This window comes from Heteronotia binoei, chromosome 3 (assembly GCF_032191835.1).
Source record: "Heteronotia binoei isolate CCM8104 ecotype False Entrance Well chromosome 3, APGP_CSIRO_Hbin_v1, whole genome shotgun sequence".
Taxonomy (NCBI): domain Eukaryota; kingdom Metazoa; phylum Chordata; class Lepidosauria; order Squamata; family Gekkonidae; genus Heteronotia; species Heteronotia binoei.
Window position 1 is genome coordinate 132,425,446 of NC_083225.1, and position 23,490 is coordinate 132,448,935.

At 43.4% G+C, this 23,490-nt stretch overlaps 1 protein-coding gene across 1 annotated transcript in view; it reads right to left on the reverse strand.

The window, feature by feature from the left end:
* Positions 1-1,758: 1,758 nt before the first annotated feature.
* The window catches only part of LOC132569100 (immunoglobulin superfamily member 2-like), a 61,446-nt gene continuing 39,714 nt past the window's right edge, over positions 1,759-23,490 (reverse strand). Inside the window, 3 exon segments of the mRNA XM_060235281.1 lie at positions 1,759-1,970; positions 6,089-6,481; positions 7,632-8,045. Coding sequence (XP_060091264.1) covers positions 1,759-1,970; positions 6,089-6,481; positions 7,632-8,045 — 1,019 coding nt within the window.

Consider the following 23,490-nt stretch of genomic DNA (forward strand, 5'->3'; position numbering starts at 1 on the left):
GAGAGCTCTTGGAATTACAGCTGCTCTCTAAAATACAAAGATAGTTGCCCTGGAGAAAATGGCTGCTTTCAAGGGTGAACTCTGACAATACACCCCACTGAGGTCCCTCCCCTCCCTAAACCCCATCCTCCCTATGCTGCACCCCCTACCCACCAAATCTACAGGAATTTTCCAACCTAGAGTTGCAACCACATATGCTACTATTCTTCAAACCAACTGGCTGTAGTGCCAGATTCCTGTCCTACATGCTGCTGGAATATTTCTTATCAATTGTCCTATAGACTTTAATATTAAACATTGTTGTCCTTTATTGAACAAAAGGGGGGGGGGGGGTTATCTGTCTGAAATTTGGTAATATGGATATCCTAGGGGAGTAGTGCAATACAGTACTTATGAGTTTTGTCCAGTTTCGATGGAAGACCATGAAGGCACTATGGCACCTGATGAGGCACTATGATCATGAAGGTGCTATGGCATCCCAAACCCAATGAGAAATAATAATGAAATAGAATTATAAAAATGACACAACAATATCAAACAGTAATGAAACTAAACCATATGAAACTATTCAATAATGAAACAGTCCATTTTGGAATTAATAATAAAAATGAAAAATGAAATAAACTTTCATGCAGAAGTCTAAAACATAGTAAACATGGGAACTACTCTGTAAGGGAATTTTTTTTTACATACTTGTAAAAATAGGAATAATTTTACCCAGGCATGTAACTGCAGAGAATAGAAATATGAAAGGTTCATATAGGGATATCAAATGCCTGGAGAAAGAATGTCCTGCCTCTTTAATAGAGGCTTAATCACAGGTAATGTTATTTACCTCCATGCCATGAAAATCTTCAGCTGCCTATTTCCATAGATTAAACCTCTGTTAAAGGGACAGGATATTTTTCTCCTAAGGATGTGTAAGCAGTATGATCACATAACTAGCCAGATTTGGCTATATAATGATTTCACGGCTGCTGATGTTGATGCTGATAAATGTTGACACAAAGTCCTGTGATGGATATCCTGAAGTCAAATCAATGTGAGGAATTTCCTTTCTGCCCCCTGTTTGACCCTGTTTTGAAACTTTAGCCTGGTAAATCAGGATGATCAATATACTTCCAGCTATGCATTTCACAGAGGCCAGAGGTTGTTACAAAATTTGGTCTGCTGTTTGAACTCATACCTTCTTACAGTATTAATGTCCCATTTAAAATCACATAGAAGCAAATAAAACCTTAAGGTATTCTTCTCCCCACCCCCCCTGCCTGGCAACTAAAAGCTATTTAGATAGCTGAATGAGTATTTGTGGGAGAAAACAGAATTCAAGTGTCGCTGAGATTGTTTGGTGGAGAGTGGCAGAGTTTATGGATGAAGGGCTATAGAAGATCTTCACAGGCCAAGATTTTATTTTATTAGAAAATAATAAAATCAACTGTGTTGGATGCTTTATTTGAGTGACCAGCTTCATATTGTAGAAACAGCCCTGACCCTTAAGTAAAAAGCATATTGGAAAAGATCCGGACTCAGGTTTGATAGAACAAACAAAACATGGAGTGGAGTTCTAAAATGATTACTTGGCTTCCACAGGGGACACAGAGCTGCCCAGAATCAAGGCTACTTCCACTTCCTGTTGGAGGCAAGTAAAAACTGGCATTTGAAAAACTAACTTCAATGGATGGCACCATCTGCTCATGTTCAGTTCAGTCCACCCCACTGACTTTAAGGCTATTAGTCTCTTCTTCGTTTCCTATGCTGTTATTCCTTTTGCCACTGACTTGCACTAGCCCAGTCCCCCCCCCAGAATTCTTGTTTTGTCTTCAGATTCCATTGCTTCTGGTGGATGAATTTGATTTTGAAGCCCAAGAAGAGAATAGCAGCCATCAAAATAAGGAACATTACCAAAGGGTAGAACAAAAGGAAACGGAAAAGTGTTGGAGAAGAACAGATCTCTGTAGAATTGGTTGACACTGTAAAACACAAAACCAAACAGCAATTCATTCTTCTCAGCTCTTGTCTATATCGTTTGCAAGAAGGGTGAACATTGTTTGCAAAATGGATGTTCATAGTTTTCCAAATCAACCACAGTACAAGTTGGGCAAACTGTCAGCTGCAGAATCTGAGTCATTTACTGTTTAGATCACCTGCACAATAGTGGGCATGCACAGTGTGACTTTTTCATTCTGAGGAAGCTTCTGCATTGCTAAGTTCTGTCATCATTTTGTAACAATGCTGTCATTTGAAAACAATGCTCTTGTGACATTCCATATAGGCCAAACTGATTTTGCAAGAAAATCAATTAATACAAATTAGACACTAAAATTAAAATAACAGCAACAACACTCAGAAGCATGTTTTTCTTTCAGGGCATTCTGTAGCACATCTTAAAGTCACTTTAGTGGGAACTGCAACTAGCTGGCTCAATACAGAAAGTAATGTTTATTTTATTAAAATATGTTCATGCCTCTTTTCCTGCCAACCTCAGAGGCTCAAAGTGGTGTACAAGAAAACTGATCTGGAGGCAAATAAATAACAAGTTGGAGATAATAAGAAATAATACCTGCACAGTTTTCCTTTAAAATAAGAGGCTCCTTACAGCTTAATAGCCAAATGCCTATCTGATGGAACGTAGATAAAATGTGGGCTGTGCACATTGCCTTGGGGAGGGCATTCCAAAACATGAGAATCACCATGAAAAACAGTAGTCCCACATCTGGACATCTCAGAGGGGACTGCTTAATCAGGTGGCGGCCCTGAGGAGGTTTCATTCAGTATCTATTTACACTATCCACATTGCTACGCCTATTCATGACCAATGATAATGCAAGATAATGCATGGGATGGAGAAAGTAGAGAAAGAAGTACTTTTCTCCCTTTCTCACAATACGAGAACTCGTGGGCATTCGATGAAATTGCTGAGCAGACAGGTTAAAACCGATAAAAGGAAGTACTTCTTCACCCAAAGGGTGATTAACATGTGGAATTCACTGCCACAGGAGGTGGTGGCGGCCACAAGCATGGCCACCTTCAAGAGGGGGTTAGATAAAAATATGGAGCAGAGGTCCATCAGTGGCTATTAGCCACAGTGTGTATGTGTGTGTGTATATATATATATATATATATATATATATATATATATATATATATATATATATTTGGCCGCTGTGTGACACAGAATGTTGGACTGGATGGGCCATTGGCCTGATCTAACATGGCTTCTCTTATGTTCTTAATGTACTCGAACTGTGGGAGGATTATACCCACATTAACTGGATTTTTTATTCCTTCATGCTTTGCTCTCAGGAGCAGTCTTAAGATTCTGGGGCCCTAAGCTAAATTCTATAACTGGCCCACAGAATCACTGCCCCTTGCCACTGCTCCCAACTTGGAGTCGAACAAGGAGTGGTCCTCACCCTTTGTAAGATGGGCAGGAACTAGGGTTGCCAGGTCCAGCTCAAGAAATACCTGAGGACTTTGGGGTGGACTTTCCCATTCAAAATAAACAAATAAAAATACAACAGTGCAGTTCAGTTCCCTGGAATACAGTTTTCATTTCCTTGTCCTCTTTTTTTGCCTTTGAAGAGTTCCCCAGCAGCTGCACTTCCACTAAATGAAAGTGCAATCTGTCATTCCCCCACAAGTCCCTTGTCAGGCTTTGGTAGCATTTTCAAGCATGGCTTTATTAAGGAACACACACACACACACACACACACTTGCAATGAATCATTTTCCAAACAACAACAGCTTGCAAGCCCACACTTCTGTGATGTTACTGGGGCAACATATACACCACTTTACTCACAGGAGTTGCTGAATGTAATAAACCAATGTCTTCAGACTAACTCAGAAAAAACAAAAATAAGAGAGCAGTCAAGGGGGTGGAGTTTTCCTCTGTCCCATAATCAGGTTCTAATAACTCCTTACTATCCATTTTATTATACACACAACTTCTGAAACAAATGCAAAACAAACAGAGGGATAGTACTCTCTTCCTCTCTCACACACTTCATACACTCACTGGGAAGAGCCACTTGCTTGCTTGCCCTGTCCCATGCAGCTGGCATCCTGCTGAAATTTAAAAGCACACACACATTCCCAAACAGTTGCAAACTTCTTACAGGGGTGTCGAACTCATTGGTTATGAGGGCCAGTTCTGACATAAAAGAGACCTTATCGGGACAGTCCATGTGTGTCATAAAATGTAATGCCAGCTAGCAGAGATATAAACTTTATAAAGGACACAGACAAACCCAAAGATTTTTTAAAAGCTTCAAATAAAACTTGCTTAAAACATCAGCACTCATTGGTCTTCAAAGTGCTTTCTTTATATCTCTCCTGTGCAATCCAGGGAGCTGGGCAAAGGAAGCTCTGGCTCTTTCCTTCCTTCTGCAGGGACCAGGAAGGGGAGGAGCCTCAGCCAATAGAAGAAAGAGAGGCTTGGCTCAGGAGCTCTGCTGTCCAATTGAGAGAACCTGGAAAAAACCAAGCTATTTCTCCCCCCATCCCTCCCCAAGGGAGGAGCCTCAGCCAACAGAGAAAATAGAGGCTTTGCTCTGTAACTCCTGTGCAATTGAGCAAGTCTGGCAAAGCAAGCTGTGATGCAGAAGAAAGCAAGAGAGAAGAAAGCAAATGACAGTCAGTTGCTCATGGGTCTGATTGGAGCCCTCCGGGGGCCTGATTTGGCCCTGAGCTGCATGCTTGACACCGGTGTAAAATGTCCTACCAAGATTTAAAGGTACATCATGGCTGCAAAATCAGGGGTCCCCCACCCAGACCTAGGGACTCGTAGCCTAGCAGGAGCCACTGCCACTGTTAGATGGGGCAAGTGCGAGCAGAGGCAGGAGTCTGCTCTTATTTTTCTCCCTCTTTTGAGGGAGGGGCTGTAAACAGTCAGCCCACCCCCCCCCCCCAGCACAGGGCCAATTGGCTAAGACCACCCCTATCTACTCTGAATAGTAACACAACACATTTACTGCCTTATCTCACATTGCCTTATGTTCCTAACAGAACCAATGTATATGTTGTTAATCTGCTCCAGTTTGGGTGAATACTAGGTCATGCAAGCAGTATGAATTGCAGGAAGAGTATGCAGAAAAGCAGCAGTGGCATCTTCTCTGAACAGAGATTTCCAATGCTGTTTTCTTTTTTATATGCATTCTCAGTACTAACCTTCCCCTACTACTGCTGTAAGCCTCTTCCTGTTGTCTGCCTCTCTCTTGGATCCATATAAATCAAGTGTCCCTGCTCATTCTTTGACTTCAGTGCAACTAACTGAGCAGCACAAAATAATCTTTGTCATCTGCTGTCAGGGCCAGACCTGAGGGGCAGAGGGGCCGTTGCCCCAGGTGCCACCTGGGGAGCCACCGAATTGGGTGTTCCCCAGGAACTGGGTTGGGGGAGCAAGACAGCAGCACTTGTGGAGAAGTGGCAAAAGCAGCTCTGCACCCCCCCCCCCCCGATCTGATACATATAGGGCTTTTTTTTTTTTTTAAGCAGGAACACACAGGAACGCAGTTCCGGCTGGCTTGGAATCAGGGTGGAGGCCTAATATGCAAATGAGCTCCTGCTGGGCCTTTTCTACAAAAAGCCCTGTGTGAAACAATGGTGATGCCAGGGGGTGTGGCCTAATATGCAAATGAGCGCCTGCTGGGCTTTTTCCACGAAAAAAGCCCTGGATACATATACAGGGTACCTAGGGTTGCTAACCTCCAGGTTGTAGCTGAAGATCTTCTGGAATTGCAACTGATCTCCAACCGAACTGATAGAGTTCAGTTCTCCTGGAGAAAAGGTGGATTCTACGGTGGGAAATGTATCAGCAAGATACAGGTCACTTCCATTTTCCTGTGGCACCTCTACTAGCAATGTGGGCATGGAGGGCAGTTTGTCCTGGAAAACTGGAGGGTGGGTTGAAGCCTCCTCCCCAACCTCACTGTTTCCGTGTGCTCAGGCTCTCTACCTCAACATTTCAGCTGCACTGAGATTTTGAAAATATTGAGAGAACTGATGACAGCTCTCCATCCCATCTGCTTGTAGCCCTGAATATCCAAGATGAAGAGAGTTGTTCATATAGATGCAGAATGAAAATTACCTGGAGGAAGCACTGTAAGTTTGCTGTATCCTGACCGAGTCGATGCTTGTTGAACTTGAGCAGTGCTACAGTTGACTGCCCATTCTTCCACTTGGCAGTAGAATAGCCCAGAATCACCCATCTCCACTTCCTGTATTGTCAAATGAAAGTCACCAGTAGAAGGGCAGCTGGGGCGCAACCTCCTTGCCATCTTCACATTGCCATACTCAATTATGCCATTGTCTTTTATTATCAGCAGGGTTTCTGTACTGGAATGGACTGATACTTTGAACCAACTGATGGAGAAGTGAGAGGTAGGGTGTATTTGGCTCTGGAGGAGACATTTCAAGGTCACATCCTCATTTTCAGTGATGGTGATACTGTGGTTTGTACTTTCAATTTGTAGTTTGTTTTCTGGTAATAAACAAGAAAAAAATCTTTAATTGAAGCTTGTAGTTGAAAGCATATTGTATAACATTCTCTAATTCTATATGTTTACATTTCAGAGTTGTATCACAGTATGAATATAAGTATTTTTGACATTATACAGTTATTTGGTTTTCTCATGGTGTGTGGTTGTACTATGTCAAGACAACATTATGAGGAAGCTGTGCCTGCAAGTTTCTACTTCAAATGCCCAGGCTGGAAAAAACACTGAAGAATATCCTAATGTATCATTGACTTTGTAGTGAAATGTGTTGGAAAAGGCAATGTCTGGCATATGAAGAGGAGAAGACCTTGAATGGGGCAGCAAGAAGATGGTTAGATAGGACCTTCTGTTCTTTAATTGCCATTCTTTATCTGCAGATTGCTACTCTTAGGGCAATTTTCTCCTTCTTGGAAGTGCCACACTCACCCTCTCTCTCAGCTAGAGATGTAGTTATGAACCTTTCTCTGTCTCTCCTCTTTCCTATCCGGTATGCTAGTTCCTAAATAAACTTTTATCTATTCTTTAATCAGGTTGCTGTGTTAATTACTCTTCCAACAAAAATGTTCTGCTTTCGTGTTCTTTGTGATGTCAGCATGGGATTTAGGAGATCCCTGGAGAAGGGTGGGGTGATCTTGTCAGAACAAAAGATGCACTTAGTGTTGAGGTGCTAATGAATGTATTTGTGGACTTTAGCATGGGAGAATAACACTCCTCCATCAATTGCTCTGATCAGTTTGGTAAATCCTTGCAGCTGCATGACATTTTTTTTTTAATCCAAAGATCCAGTCATGGATCTCCTGTTGAAACAAAAAGTTTGGGAATTAAATTGATTGGATCCTCCAAACTTTTCCACCAACAGTGACATTTTACTCCGACAAAAGATGAAATCTTCTGCTAGCTCATGGATCTTTTCTATTGGCTCCTTCTTTGAAGGAAGATACCACCATTAGTGGAAGAGCATCCAACCCATGACCAGAAGGGAAGCATACTTTTCTAATTAATATTGTAAGTGTCAGTTAAAGCTAGGTAGCAAACCACATGTGACGTTCTTCCACTATCTCCATTCCTTGAGAATAATGCATGAAAAAAACCAGTTATAAGGAATGCCACTCAGTCACATTTTAGTTACTTTACCTGAAGCCTTGAAATTCACAGTAGTTCTTCCTGATTCTGCCTTTCCAAGGTTGTGCCAGCCACCATCCACTGACCAGATCCACTCCTCTACTACACAGTAATATGTGCCACTGACATCATTATCTACTGACGAAATAGATAGCTGATACAGGTGACTGGAAACCTTCTCGCTATGAAATCTGGATTTCTTCTGAGGAGAACTGAAAGCTTCCCCATATTTCACTATGTTACTGTAATTGGTTGCTAAAATGAGCAGTCGGCCTGCATCTTCTGGAAACATTTGCTGAAAGTACCAAGATACTCCTAATTGAGGCTCCTCTTTGCTCAATGAGATGATTTCACATTTAATTTCTGTATCATCATTCATAGAGATTTCTAGGGTCTTAATGTCCAGGCTGACTCTTAGTTTGCTTTCTACAAATGAGGGAAAGAGAAAACAGTAATCATTGTCCTGAGTCATTTACTAAAAACATGACTAAATTCTCTATCATCAGCCAACATCTGAAAAGGCCAGCTCTGAAGTATTAAAGTACGGAGTAGATTTGTCAAATATAATTCATTGTTGATGGACCATTTAAGTATTCAAACCCGTTCTTTTGAGAAGTGAATCGTTCATACAGGAATTGGGTCATAATACCTTTATATAAGATCTTTATTCTATCCATAGTAAATCATACAAAATTAATCCCCGATATTGTTAATAAAAGCACCACTCTTTGATTTCTACTCTCTGACCTTTGAGTTCCAGTTAGTACTAGAAATTCAAATCACTGATGGATTCTATATTTTAATAAGGAGAATGGCCATTGCATCTTTGTTTTAATAGCTTTTGGTGCAACCTAGTGCAACCCAGCCACTGGAAGTCAGGGCAAATACAAGCTTAAGGTCTCCTTTCTTAAATCCCCCCCTCCCACTCACACACCTTGACTTAAGCAAAGTAACTATTTATTATAAGAGTAAAGACAGTTTTGTACACAGGGTATGGTGCTCCCCACCCCCAAATTACTTTCCCTTCCCAAACCAGAGATCCAGCAGTCAGTGTCCCAGAAGTGCTGCCTTCTTGATGAAGCTGGCCCAGTCGCAGTCCCTCAGAAGCAGTAGGCCTCCAGTGGGAAGGTAAGTCCTCAGGGCCTCTCTCCTTACCATCCAACAAAAGTCAGCTTCAGTTCATAGGCAGATGGTCTGGGGGCTAACCTCCAGAAAAACAGTCAGTTCTAAAAAAGAGAGGGCCCACACCAGACAAAAATCTCTTCAGCTGAGGCCTCAGCACTTCAGTCCTTGGAGAGCCAAACGACTAGGCCTCCGCTCCTCCCACTACCCAGTTGTCTTTTCTTCTAGTCACTCCCACATACACTCCTCCCAATATGCAAATGAAGTGCTTTCACTTCTCTCCCCAACAGCATATGTCTCCAAAGCTCTACATTTCTCCCAACCATAATCTGGCCGTCCCAGCAAAACCATATTATAGGAACACAATGTTGCATGTCTAAATTGCATCAACTCATGCCCAAACTCTAGTAACAAATGTTTTCAGAGGGTTAACAGGTACATAACTTGAAACAGCAGGTTTATCATAAATTAATATCCTTACAGGCCGTATTTCTCTGCCGGATCTCCTAATAGTGGTGAGGCTGTTATTTCCTCATTGACTGGACTTTGGGTCAGTGCAGAGGAGGGCCTTCATCAGATGTCTCACTGCCAAATATAGGTCTGTTCTGCGTATCTACATTCGCTTCTTCAACATTTACCATTGTAGGGATTCAGTTTTAACAGCAGAGAATTTAACTGCGCCACAGAATGTAATGTATTGAAGCTTTGTTATGTTATGATAAGGAAACGTGCTGTTTGTGTGATTTGCGCAGGCGTTATCTGTGGTTACGTTGACCAGACACATATAATTAATTGGCTAATGTTGGTGGAATGATGTGAGGTCATGGTTTCAATAAAAGCTGGACGGACAAAGGCAGGAGGAGTCTTCTGAGAGGAGTCTTCTAAGACTACAGATGCCCTCTCAACCTTTGTGCACACCCCCTTTCCTATAGTCAGACGTCTCCCGGAATTTTTATTGTCTCCTAAATCTTTCTTTCCACACCTCAATGTCGGAGCGGGTTCTCTTACATTTTGGTGCCCCTCAGGGAGGCTCAGAAGAGATAGCAAGACAAGATAACCTGATTTATTGATCATCACTCACACCCTGCGCCCGGCGAGGGCCAACGACGTCGAACTTCACCTGGCCAAGGTCCCAACGGGGTGAGTTGGCTTGTCAAGTTAGACCACACACACACTGTAGTGAAGATGGGGTCTACGTTATGTGCTGCTCAGGCTGATTTATTGCTTGAAAATCACTCCACTCCGCCCGAGGAAGGGCTTCAAAGACATTTTATTCATCCGGTCAAGGGTCCCGCCAGTGGGAGTGATTTGTCAAGTAAAGAGCACACAGACCCTGAAAAAATGGGTTGTTCCTTATCAGCTGGCCCAGCCAGCCTCAGAAAAGATTTACACTGTCTTCTTTCCAAAGAAGGACTTGTTGTTAGAAAATCTGATGTTTCTGATTTGGTGAAAGCTATAACAGATATTTGTCTGTGGGTTCCTGAGAGTAAAAGTTTAACAATACAAGACTGGCAAAAAATAGGGAATGCTTTTCAGGATCATCCAAAAATCACAGCCAAAGTTCTATGCACCTGGGGCAAAGTAAAAGCTTGTTTAGAAGGGCTTAAGCCCACCAACATTCTATTTAATCAGCAGACAGAGGTTGGAGCAATGCTTTCTGGAGTCTTACCTCAGATTCTGTTATCATCGCCTTCAGAGTTTTGTGTTACATCTTCTGGCTGTGATGAAATTCATCTACTCCCTAAATCATCAGATGGCTCAAATGAGCAGCTACTCAACAGCATTGCTCTTGTTCCAAAAATGCAGAGGCCAGCACAATTAACTACAGATCTCCAAGCTGCTGTGCTGGAGGAGGGGGGTGAAAATATCAGAGGAGGCCCAGATACAGAACATCAAGGCCAAACTGAAGTTGTTTTCCCAGAAGGTTCAAGTGTGGGAGGACAGCTAGCTGTTTGTGGCAGATTTGATACATTCCAGAACACAAGCCAAGATGCTACAGAATCCTATGCTGAATCTGTTAATGGACTTATGAGGGCAGTGCAGAGGCAGATTGACAGTGCTGGGGCTGGAAAGCAGTTGGCTTTTGAAAATGCTAATGAGGATTGCAAGGCAGCTTTGACACCTATCTACAGCAATCCCACCACTGATATTCAATCTATGCTCAAAGTGTGCCAAAATGTGGGATCTTGCCTCTTAGCAGCTGCAGTTTTAGCTGCTCAAGGATCATTAAATCCAGCAGTGTCATTACGTGCCCTGCCTATACACTGGAAATATGGATGACATTCTGCTGGCTGGAAGTGGACATTAAGTCATCATGTGGATTTTTTTTTAGTAACAAGTGTTTAAAGAATATGGCTTATGACTGCACCAGAAAAAAATTCTACGTCAAAGTCCTTATATGTATTTAAGGCACAAATTTTCCACAGCTTCATCAATTCCAGTTTTTCTACAAGTACAGCTTCCAAAAGACATTGACATTGATACAATTACAAAGTACACTGGGAAACATTAATTGGGCTAGGCCTTCCTAGCATTTACAACCATGGAACTGTCACCTTTATTTTTAGCACTTGCTGGACATTCATCTCCTGCAGAAAAGATTGAAGTCTACCTTTGAAGAAATTGCTGTCGTGGAATGGATTCATCTACCACATACTTTTTCAAAGAACTTGTACTCAAAGCTTATAGCAATCTCTGACTTGTTTTTTAAATCCAGAAGTAATCCAATCCAGTTAACAGGAAAAGATATTAATCTTGTTTATTTTCCCTTTTCACAGGTTGTTGCAGACTACTCCAGAGTTCCAAATAGCTTTTGAGGGTTTTCTGGGAACAATTCTTTGTAACACCCCCCCCCCAAAGATAAATGTTTGTTGTTGTTTTCCCAAATGCCTTAAAACTAACTTGTTTTTTCACACCCTTTGCAAGATGCGTTAACTCTCTTTTTACAGATGGATTTCCAGGGTGTGGGAAGTGAACTTTACTGATTTACAGTCATCAGCCCAGTGGTCAAAATTGGCTGCTATAATTTTAGCATTTCAATTGTTTAAAAAAAAAATGATTTTACTCTTGTAGTAGATACTTAATATGTGTTCAGATTAATGATGCATTTACTTTTGTTTTATTTGGTTTCATCTATTGACAAAGAGTTGTATGAAATGTTTTGTCAGTGCAGTTTTTATTACAGGAGAGAAGAGCTTTCAGTTTTGTCACGCACATTCGTTTCTGCTCTGGTCTATCAGGGATGTTGGTGAAAGGAAATGCACGTGCAGATGCATCTCTTCAGAATAATGTTTTTTCCTTCTTTGACAATCCTATTCAGTCACATGCTGCATTCCATCAGTCTGCAAAGACCTTGCACAGAATGTTTTTCACCTCGATGTTACAAGCAAGAGACATTGTATCTGTGTGGTTTTTTTTTAATTGTAAGACTTCTATTAGCTTTCTTATGATGCAGTGAATTTTCGAGAAGCTCAGGCCAACCAGGTTTGAAAATTGGATGTGACTCCTGTGTCAACATTAGCTCCTTTCAACAAGTTGCATCTCACCATAAACACATCTTTGGGTTTTATCTGGACTATGCCCATGAAAGAAGAAACATCATGTCATGTCATTCAACATTGTATTTGAGCTTTTGCAGTTATGGAGGCCAGGATGTTTAAAAATGGACAATGCACCTGGCTATGTTTCTACAGCATTTGCAGATTTTTGTTAATTGTGGGGCATAAAATTAACTCATGCTATTCCTTTCAATTCAACAGGTCAAGCCATTGTGGAGAGAGCTCATTTGATCTTTATATCGCTATTGTATTGCCAGACGGAGGGAAAAGGCATTCCAACAGCAGATGTTCCCACAGTCATGGCTAAAATGCTTTATGCTTTAAATTTTTGTTTATTCCCCATAACAGGGTCTCATATTTCTGTTGAGCTTTATTTTAGGTCAGAAGAATAACTGTCTAGATCACTTGTCACCTATCAGAAGCTTCCTTATCCTGAATGGAAAGGTCCTGTCCTCCTGATCACCTGAGGAAGAGAATATATTGCAGTAGCATTAAAGAAAGCATTTTTATGGATTCCCCCAACGTGGCAGGGTGTTCTATGGATCCCTGCTCGATGTGTCAAACCATGGCATAAAGAATTTGGATTGTTTTTGTAATCTTAATGTTAAGAGTAACAGTTGGAGATGGAAATGTAATTCTGAAATGAAAGACAAACGTGGAAACAACTGAAAATTATAGTTATGGTTTGAAAGATGGTATTTTGTTTGTAAACATAGTGCTTATAAGGTTTTGTTTTCTTATTAGAGAAGCAAATGTACTCTAATTGCTCTTAGTCCTTATGACATTTATACTGTTAAGCATTCTGATATTATGGTATCATATAATCCTCACTCACACACATATATATGTATAAGCAAGCACTGAATAAGTTACAGATAGTATTATTGGATATTGCAAGTTTTTATTCTTACTATGATTTTTGTTAGTAATGATTTGATATTGTTAACCATTTCTAAAGATATAGAACTATTTACTAATGCTTTAAAAATAGCTATTGCTGCTTTGCTGATTGAAATGAATTTTGTAATGAATACTGTTTTTTAGAATTGTCTTGGTTTAGATTTTCTATTTTTATAGAATGAGGTTTTATATCTTTTTTAAATCAATCTTGTTGTTTTTATAAGTGAATCAAGGGTTATAGAGGAAGCCATAGTTAAAATATGATCCTGGTTTCCAAATTGGGAGTAGTTGGGAAATTTTGTAATGGCAGTGATTATGATATTCATATTACTAATAACTTGTTTTTATATTCAATGTATTCCTTCATTAATCAATGTATTTAGGTTATGTAGTTAATGTTTTCCTTTAGCCTTAATAGTTGACAAAATAAATAAAAACAGAGGAGATGTAGGGATTCAGTTTTAACAGCAGAGAATTTAACTGCGCCACAGAATGTAATGTATTGAAGCTTTGTTATGTTATGATAAGGAAACGTGCTGTTTGTGTGATTTGCGCAGGCGTTATCTGTGGTTATGTTGACCAGACACATATAATTAATTGGCTAATGTTGGTGGAATGATGTGAGGTCATGGTTTCAATAAAAGCTGGACGGACAAAGGCAGGAGGAGTCTTCTGAGAGGAGTCTTCTAAGACTACAGATGCCCTCTCAACCTTTGTGCGCACCCCCTTTCCTATAGTCAGACGTCTCCCGGAATTTTTATTGTCTCCTAAATCTTTCTTTCCACACTTCAATGTCGGAGCGGGTTCTCTTACAACCATGACTGGAGGGTGATTGAAACAGCCATTTACATTTTCAGTGGCTGTTGAATTCTGCACTGCAGTACTACTTGTGGCAAAAAGGGCTCAGCTTCTGCATTTAGAGGGCAGGGCACACTGCTCCCTTGGGTTGCATCACATGGAGGCATCCTGTCCAGCAGATCTACTTGCTTAGGTCACATCTCATCCCCCAAGGAAGGTCCCTGTAACCCATCATCCTTCGATTCAGAAGTATCACCGTTCTCTCCAAACTGTAAATGCTGTCTTCTCAGTTTCCTTTCACTGTCCTTTCAGCCTGAAGCTGGACTCTAGATAGTTCTGCTTCAGGTATACCTTGCAGCTGTCCAACTGGAAGCAAGTGATTTCTGTGAAGGGTTTTCACAGGCCCATCGCTGTCTTCAGGCTTGACCCTATAAACTGGCAAAGTTCCCAGCTTATTGACTACAACGTATGGCAGTGCCTTCCATCTATCAGCCACTTTGTGCTTTCCAGAGAGACCTAGGTTTCTGATCAGTACTCGATCCCCTTGTAGAAGTTCATGTGCCTGCACTCGGGCATCATAGTGATGTTTGTTGCGATGGGTGCTTTTCCGGGCAGCTGCTGTGGCTAGCCGATAGGTCTCCTGCAATTGTTGCTTCATCCTTTCCACATACTGAAGATGAGTCCAAGTATCATCTCCGTCCCCAGACACACCAAAACACAGATCTATTGGAAGTCTAGGCTCTCTCCCAAACATCAGGAAGTATGGTGTAAATCCCGTGGAATCATTGCAGGTGGCATTGTAGTCATGCACCTAGAAGGCTATATACTGGCTCCATTTGGTTTTCTGGTCAGCCCAGAGGGTGCCCAACATATTTAGCAAAGTGCGGTTGAATCTTTCTGATGGGGGATCACCCTGAGGATGATATGGGGTAGTCCTTGACTTCTTGGCTCTTTCCAGGCTCAGTACTTCTTTCAACAGATGGCTCTCAAAATCTGGCCCTTGATCAGAATGAATCCTTGATGGCAATCAGTAGACAGAAAAAAATTTCTCCCAAAGTACTTTTGCAACAGTGCTTGCTTTCTGGTCTCTCGTTGGATAAGCTTGGGCATAGCATGTAAAATGATCTGTCACAACCAGAATATTTCCATAATTCTGCCTATCAGATTCTACAGGTAAAAAGTCAATGCACACCAATTCCATTGGGCCAGAGGTGCTAATGGTCTCTAGAGAAGCTGGCTTAATGGGCAGGGTTTTCCATTGAACACAGCGTGCACAGGTCTGGCACTTCTTGGCTACATCTTTTGCCATCTGAGGCCAATAGAACCTGTCCCTAAGTAGCTCTAGTGTCCTTTCAATTCCCAAATGTCCTAAATCATCATGTAAAACACGCATTGCAGTCCATCGATACTGTCTGGGCAAGATCAGTTACTTGCACTGCCCTCTTACTGGTTCAGATATGACTCAATATAATACCCCATTAATGATCTTTAATTTCTTTCTTTCTCTGCACAAGAGGGTGGCCCCAGCTGACAGGGTCACATTGTGTGATAGATTCTGTTCATTTCTTTTCACAAGAAAGAAAATGTCTCTAATATCAGGATCTCTCTGCTCAGCCTCACTCCAATCTGTAGCATTTAAGTGTGGTAATGGTGACTGTTGTTTTGCAACGTAGTTGACAGACACAGAAGGTATAGTTTCAGGTGGCAAACCCAGATTCTCTGCAATACCACCTTCTAGGGCTCCTGCTAATTTCAGCCCATCTTCTTCACACAAAGTCTTTATGCCTTCAGCAGGAATTACTACCAGCCTGTCATCTTGCTGCCGTCGGGATAAGCTGCATCCCTGTTAGCCTTTCCAATTCGATAGTGAATGCTGAAGTCATAGTTGGACAGGGTAGCCACCCATCTGTGACCAGTAGCATCTAACTAGGCACTTGTGAGCACATAGGTAGGTGGGTTATTGTCAGTCCAGACCTGAAATTTAGCCCCATATAAGTAGTCTTGGAATTTCTCAGTGATAGCACACTTCAGATCTTTATAATGCCGAGGACGTGGCCATTGAGTGAGCGCACTTATTTTTTTCTGGATATTGCCCACTTTGGGAAACACTGCTCTAGAGGCAACCATAAAGCATAATTAGCTACACCTGATTCCGCTAGCTAATCTAAAGTTTGACGCATCAACTAGGCTAGATGGAAACGATCCAGTTTGACAGGGATTGTAAGGGGACTTCAAATGATCCTTAACAGCTTACAGGTGGCCTGCCACCCTCAGGAACTCCAGCTGAAGGCTAGGCCACTGCAAACACTTACCCCAGGGTATAACGTTGCCAACTATACTTTAAGTTTAAGTTAAGTGACCCCAGTTAAGTTAAGTTAAGTTAAGTGACACACACCTTCCAAAAAGCAAGAAGTTTCCAAACTTCTACTGGCCTTCCAAGATGGAAAGCCACATGGTGGCTGTTGAGGTGGGGCTTCCCCCTGCCAGCCAGCTGACTGGGGATGGGAAGGAGCCTGCAAAACCAGCATCCCCCATTGGGACCTCATGGGGTCTGTGAAACAAGAAAGCTAAGCTCACTACTTTTTGATCTTTAGGTGAACCTAATAAATACAAAAGTAAATGTATAATATTGTTTGTGTTAAGACGCCTGCTTTCCCCTTTAATTAAATTGCACATAATTGTTAGATGGAATGTAGCTTATTAGAAGCACACACACAAAGCTTATTAGAAGCACATACACATTCTTAGCATCTCTGGCTAAATGATTGCTGGCATGGTAACAATGCAAGAAATGACAACTGTCCAAGGCCCTTGAGTGCTAATGTCAGTCTAGGATTGCTTACACTGAGCTACATGAATACTGCATAATAATTTCCTCCATCATTTTGTTAGCCCTCCTAGACTGCAAGCTCAGCAAAGGATCAGGCTAAGCAGGTCCATGTGTTCATCACAGCCATCTCAGAAAGAAAACATTCAAGATGGAGTGCACATTAGCCAATATCTTAATTGAACAACAAAAGAAAAAGCCAGTTTCATTAATGTACTCCTGTATTCAAGTCTGGTGCTTGCAAAACAAGTTGGAACATTTGCTTAGACTGACTTTTTCATTTACCTTTTGTGAGTGAGGAAGGCACAGTCCCTATTTAGTTTTGCCAGGAAATTTAAGACCTTCCTTTTCAGACTGTCATTTGGCTGATATCATCATAATAGTTTTGGAATGCTGATAGGTATTTATTATGAAAATGTTTCTGCTATTTGGGCTTTTAAAATATGTTCAAATATATATTTGTAGACAATAAATGCTTGAATTATATTGAAAATTAAATTTATAAACAATGTTTTGTAAGCCAAAATGCCCTCAAAATGAGGTTGGGGAATTGTCAGGTGGGCACCTGGCTCACTCAGGATCTTTTTACATGTGTATACAGGATTCCACGTCCAGAAAAGTAATGCTTAAAATATTAGGGACTCTAATTAAGTAAAACAATTATAATCTATTAAATAAAATATAGGCTTCCATACAAGATAAAATACTCATCAAAACACACATTTAGTCCTAGGAAACATAGATAGAGAGATAGGGGAACACATGGGTAGACAAACAGGATGATATTTACCTATCGTAGTCTTCAAGGAAGGCCCCAATGGCGACGAGCAAGGAAGTGGGAGAAGGGACCCGAAACTTGGCCTTAGAATCGGGGCTGTATCTATGCAGCAGAAATTGGGATACTGATAGAAGCACACCTGTGGGTAGCTAGTCCACAGATTATAAGGACTCTCTTGAGCCCTTAGGGGATGGGAGGTACGAGGGAGGAGAAAGGTGGTCAGCTGGTGCATGACCTCACGAAAAGGGGAGGTTTCGCAGTGACCATAAGGGCTGGACTACTGCAACAACCAATAGAATGTTCATTGGTGGCACCTAATTGGGTGCTTGCTCTTCACCAATGGACTTGCCTGGATACTGGATACCTGAGTGAACTTTCAGGTTGAAATGAACCAGGGGGAGGCTCCAAAATGACAGTTGATGAGAAGAATAGAGAGATTACTTGGGTGGGGAGATGCTTAGGACTATTAGACTTATCTAGAAGGGTGACAATAGAGGGTCAAATCATGGCCTAGGTAACACCCAGTTTACACAAAGGAACTTGGCTCTGGCTGAAGATGGTCTTCCTCTTGTTCAGTCTTCTTCTTGGCACCAGTCTTTGTCTTGAGTTCCATTAGACAAAGGCTTAGGCAGTCTGGCAGGATCCATGCCTAAGATAAGCTTGATTGCCTTATGCAGAAGTTGAAGCAGCTGTTGGATATGGAGTCAGGAAAACAAGATGGATTCTCATGGTGTTAGCCTTTGGTTCATGGAAACAGGCTGGAAATTGTTTGCCTGTACAGTTCATGGTGGCGTGGCTTCTTCCACTGCAGCGGCCAAGACTGGGCACACAAGGAGCAGCTGGAAGCTTGACTGTAGTTCTGGGTAACACCCATCCAGAGATGTAGAATGCTGCTGCAAAGCTGAGGCTTATAGTATCCACATAAGCCTTAGAAACCGTGGGCAAAGTCCACTTCTTAGAGCAGATGTGTGCAAGTCAAAACTCCAGGCACCCTGGCAACCATACTGGTGATCACAATGTTCATGTGTATGAAAAATAGGGGGCTTTTTCTTACAGTTTGGATCTATGTTTCTTTTAATGACTGGGTTAGAATTCAAGGAAGTCATAAAGAAAGGAAAGGGAGAGAAGTCAGTTGATAATGTAACTGTCAATGATGTTTTCCAGTCAACAGAATTATTCATATCTCATCACTAAAAAAGACCAGACAGACTGAAAATATGGGCCCATGTTGCTTATATCCATCTCAGACCATAGTTTCAAGTTTATTTCAATTTATATCCCACCCTTCCCACCGAAGTGGCTCAGGGCGGCTCACAGCATATAAAATCTAACATAAATTTTGAATTTAAAACATCTTACACAGTTAAAACAGTAAAATAATAAAACATATAACAGCGGTCTATCAAAAACTACACTCCGTTTCCAATGCCAGTTAGTTATAAGCCAGCCGGAAGAGGGCTGTCTTACAGGCCCTGCGGAACTGGCCAAGGTCCCGCAGGGCCCTCACCTCTTCCGGCAGCTGGTTCCACCAGAAAGGAGCAGTTACAGAGAAGGCCCTGTCCCTGGTAGATTTCAGGCGGGCCTCCTTTGGCCCAGGGATAACAAGCAGATTTTGAGATCCCGATCTCAGCACTCTCTGGGGAACATGTGGGGAGAGACGGTCCCTAAGGTAGGCAGGTCCTAGGCCATATAGGGCTTTAAAGTTAATAACCAGCACCTTGTACCGTACTCGGTATATTATTGGCAGCCAGTGCAGAATCCGGAGCCTTGGCCGAATGTGCTCCCATCTTGGGAGCCCCAATAACAACTGGGCAGCGGCATTCTGCACTAACTGCAACTTCCGGGTTCGGCACAAGGGCAGCCCCATGTAGAGGGCATTACAGTAGTCCAACCTCGAGGTAACCGTTGCATGGATCACCATTGCTAGATCGTCACGCTCCAGGAAAGGAGCCAACTGCCTCTCCCACCTAAGATGAAAAAATGCAGACTTAGCAGTGGCTACTATCTGAGCCTCCATCATTAAGGAAGGCTCCAATAGTACCCCCAAACTCTTGACCTTGTGCACCGCTGTCAGTGGCGCACCATCAAAAGCTGGCAGGGGGATTTCCCCTCCTGGACCATGATGACCCAAGCAAAGGACCTCTGTCTTCGCCGGATTTAGCCTCAGCCCGCTCAGCCTGAGCCACCTAGCCACGGCCTGTAACGCCCGGTCCAAATTTTCTGGGGCGCAGGCCAGCCATCCATAAGCAGATAGAGCTGGGTGTCATCAGCATACTGGTGACAACCCAGCCCATACCTTCAGGCAATCTGGGCAAGGGGGCGCATAAAGATGTTAAATAACATCGGGGAGAGGACCGCCCCTTGAGGCACTCTGCAATCAAGTGTGTGTCTCCGGGACAGTTCACCCCCAATCATGACCCTTTGTCCCCAACCCATATATACAAGGGTTATCTGCTCCATGTTCAGTGCTGTTGGAAAGCAAGGGTCCCCCCCCCCCTTCATCACAACGTTGCAGAGATAAGAGGTGAAAGGCATATGTCCACAATAAGGGTCTAGATACTTCAGTCTGTTTGTTTTAATGAAAACTGGGAACTCACAAAACTTTACGCTTACAATGGCATACCAATGCAACAATATGAAACCACTGTTTGTTTGTTTTTTAAATTGAAAATTCCTTGTGGCATGGGGGAGGGAAGGGGCCATTGCAGGGGACTGTGGAAGGGAAATTGAGGAGGAATTTGCCATGTGGAAACCAAGCCCTGTTAACATTGTGATGCATTAACAGACACATTGGCAGTGGGGAAACCACAGAAACCTGTTCCCATGCTCCCTCACTGCATATGGCTAGCTTTGACTAATCACTTGCTTGTGGAGTGCTTTGATACTTCAAAAGCAGTGGGTCCTGCTTGTTTGATCTATTCTGTACTTTGTATCCATGCCAGCAAACATTTTGCTTGCACCAGTACTGCAGTGCTGAAGGACAGTGTATGTGTGGTGGGGAGAGATAAGAGACAAATAATAATAATAATAATAATAATAATAATAATAATAATAATAATAATAATAATAATAATAATAATAATAATAATAATAATAATAATAAATTTTTATTTGTATCCCGCCCTCCCCATCTCGGCAGGCTCAGGGCGGCTAACAACATTTCATAAAAACATACAATAATAGATAAAACCTTTAAATTTAACATTATAAAAACATTAAATTTAACAACATTAAAAACCAGTCAATACAGTTAAATAACTTGGTCTGACAGTGCTGATGGTGTTTGACGCTAGTTCTGCCAGTTTATACACAGCGGTATAGGTCTTTAGGGCCGCATTGGCGGATCCTTAATTAACAGCTTTCTTTAGCAGTCCGAGTATGCAAATTTAAAGAGGGTGGTCTTGCAGGCCCTGCGGAACTGATCGAGGTTCCGCAGGGCCCGCACCTCCTCAGGAAGTTGGTTCCATAGGGCAGGGGCCGCGATTGAAAAGGCTCGTGCTCTAGTGTTCTGATGTTTGATCTCTTTCGGCCCAGGGATAGTCATTAGATTTTTCCCGGCTGACCTCAGTGCTCTCTGGGGTTCATATGGGGAAAGACGGTCCCTCAGGTAGACGGGTCCTCAGCCATATAAGGCTTTAAAGGTAGTGACCAACACTTTGTACTGGACCCGGTGTATAATCGGCAGCCAGTGCAGTTCCCGTAGCCCTAGCCGTATATGTTCCCATTTCGGGAGTCCCAACAACAGCCTGGCCGCCGCGTTCTGCACTAGCTGCAGCTTCCGGGTCCGGCACATAGGTAGCCCCAAGTAGAGGGCATTACAGTAGTCCAATCTTGAGGTGACCGTTGCGTAGATCACTGTTGCGAAGTCCCGGCGCTCAAGGAAAGGGGCCAACTGCCTTGCCCGCCTCAGATGGAAGAATGCTGACTTGGCAGTGGCTGCTATCTGGGCCTCCATCAATAATGAAGGCTCCAGTAAAACACCCAGGCTCTTTACCTGGCATGCTGCTTTCAATGGCGCACCATCGAAGGCCAGGAGAGCTATTTCCCCTCCCAGAGCGCCGCGACCCACACAAAGAACCTCTGTCTTCGCTGGATTCAGCTTCAGCCCACTCGGCCTAAGCCACGTCGCAACAGCCTGTAAAGCCCGGTCGAGATTCCCTGGGGCGGAGTCGGGCTGGCCGTCCATTAGTAGATAGAGCTGGGTGTCATCTGCATATTGATGGCAACCCAGCCCAAACCGCCAGGTAATCTGGGCAAGGGGGCGCATATAGATGTTGAACAACATCGGGGAGAGAACTGCTCCCTGAGGCACCCCACAATCCAGTGTGCGCCTCCGGGACCACTCACCCCCAATAGCCACCCTCTGTCCCCGACCCAGGAGAAAGGAGGAAAGCCATTGCAAGGCCAGCCCCTCAACCCCAATGTCGGCGAGGCGGCGCGTCAGTAGCTGATGGTCGACTGTATCAAATGCAGCCGACAGGTCTAACAGCATCAGCACTGCAACGCTGCCTCGATCCAGTTGCCGCTGGAGGTCATCCACTAAGGCGACCAACACCGTCTCCATCCCATGGCCCGGCCGGAAGCCAGGCTGGCATGGGTCTAGGACAGAAGCGTCATCCAGAAACCTCTGTAGCTGCAACGCCACAGCCCTCTCAATAATTTTACCTAAAAACGGTAAATTGGACACCGGACGATAGTTCGCCAATTCGGCCGGGTCTGCTGTAGCTTTTTTCAGGAGAGGGCGGACCAAGGCCTCTTTCAGAGGTGTTGGAAAATGCCCCTCTAGGAGGGATCTGTTTATGATGTCCCGTAAAGGACATCTAAGCTCCCTCTGGCAAGATTTAATCAGCCAAGAGGGGCAAGGGTCCAGATCACATGTTGTCGGGCGAGCAGCGGAGAGGATTCTGTCGACTTCTTCCAGGCTGAGTGGGTCGAAGTGGTCCAGCACAAGCCCGAAGACAGGCACGGAGCCTCAATTTCACTCACTGTATCCAATGTGGTAGGCAGGTCTTGGCGGAGCAACGAGATTTTATCTGCAAAATATCTCGCAAATGCCTCACAGCCTATTTCTAATTCTCTAACATTTGGTTTGCCGTGTGGCAGTGTTACAAGGTCCCCAATTATTCTAAATAATTGTGCTGGGCGCGAGTTTGCAGATGCAATCTTGGTTGCAAAGTAATCTTTCTTTGCAGCCTTGACTGCCATCTCGTAAGACTTCATAAACGTTCTATAGGATGTTCTCATCGCTTCGTCCCGAGTATGCCTCCACTGCCTCTCTAGTCGTCTGAGCCCTTGTTTCAGCTGGTGCAACTCCAAGGTGTACCATGGGGCCAGCTTCATACGAGGGCGCAGAGGACGCCGGGGTGCAATTTCGTCGATAGCCCTGGACAGCTGGCCTTGCCAGATTTCCACCAGGTCATTGAGGGAATTGCCAGTGGGCCAGGGATCCCTCAGGGCCGTTTGGAACCGTTCTGGGTCCATCAGGCCCCGAGGGCGAGCCAAAATAGGCTCTCCGCTCATATAGGGTTGGGGCGGCGTCCCCATACGGGCCTTAAGGGCCAGGTGATCCGACCATGGAACCGCTTCTACGGCGATATCGTTCACCAAGATCCCGGACGCAAAGGCCCAAAGATCCCGGCCTGATGCGTGGGAGTCATGACAAATTGAGAGAGTCCCAGTGTCGCCATGGACGACACTAGGTCCATCGCCTGAGTGGAGGCCATGTCGTCAGCATGGACGTTGAAGTCACCCAGGACCATAAGCCTCGGGTACTCCAACGCCCAGCCCGCCACTGCCTCCAATAGTGATGGTAAGGTGTTGGCTGGTGCGTTAGGCGGACGGTACACCAGCCAAACTGCCAACCCCTCTCCAACATCCCACGCCAGACCG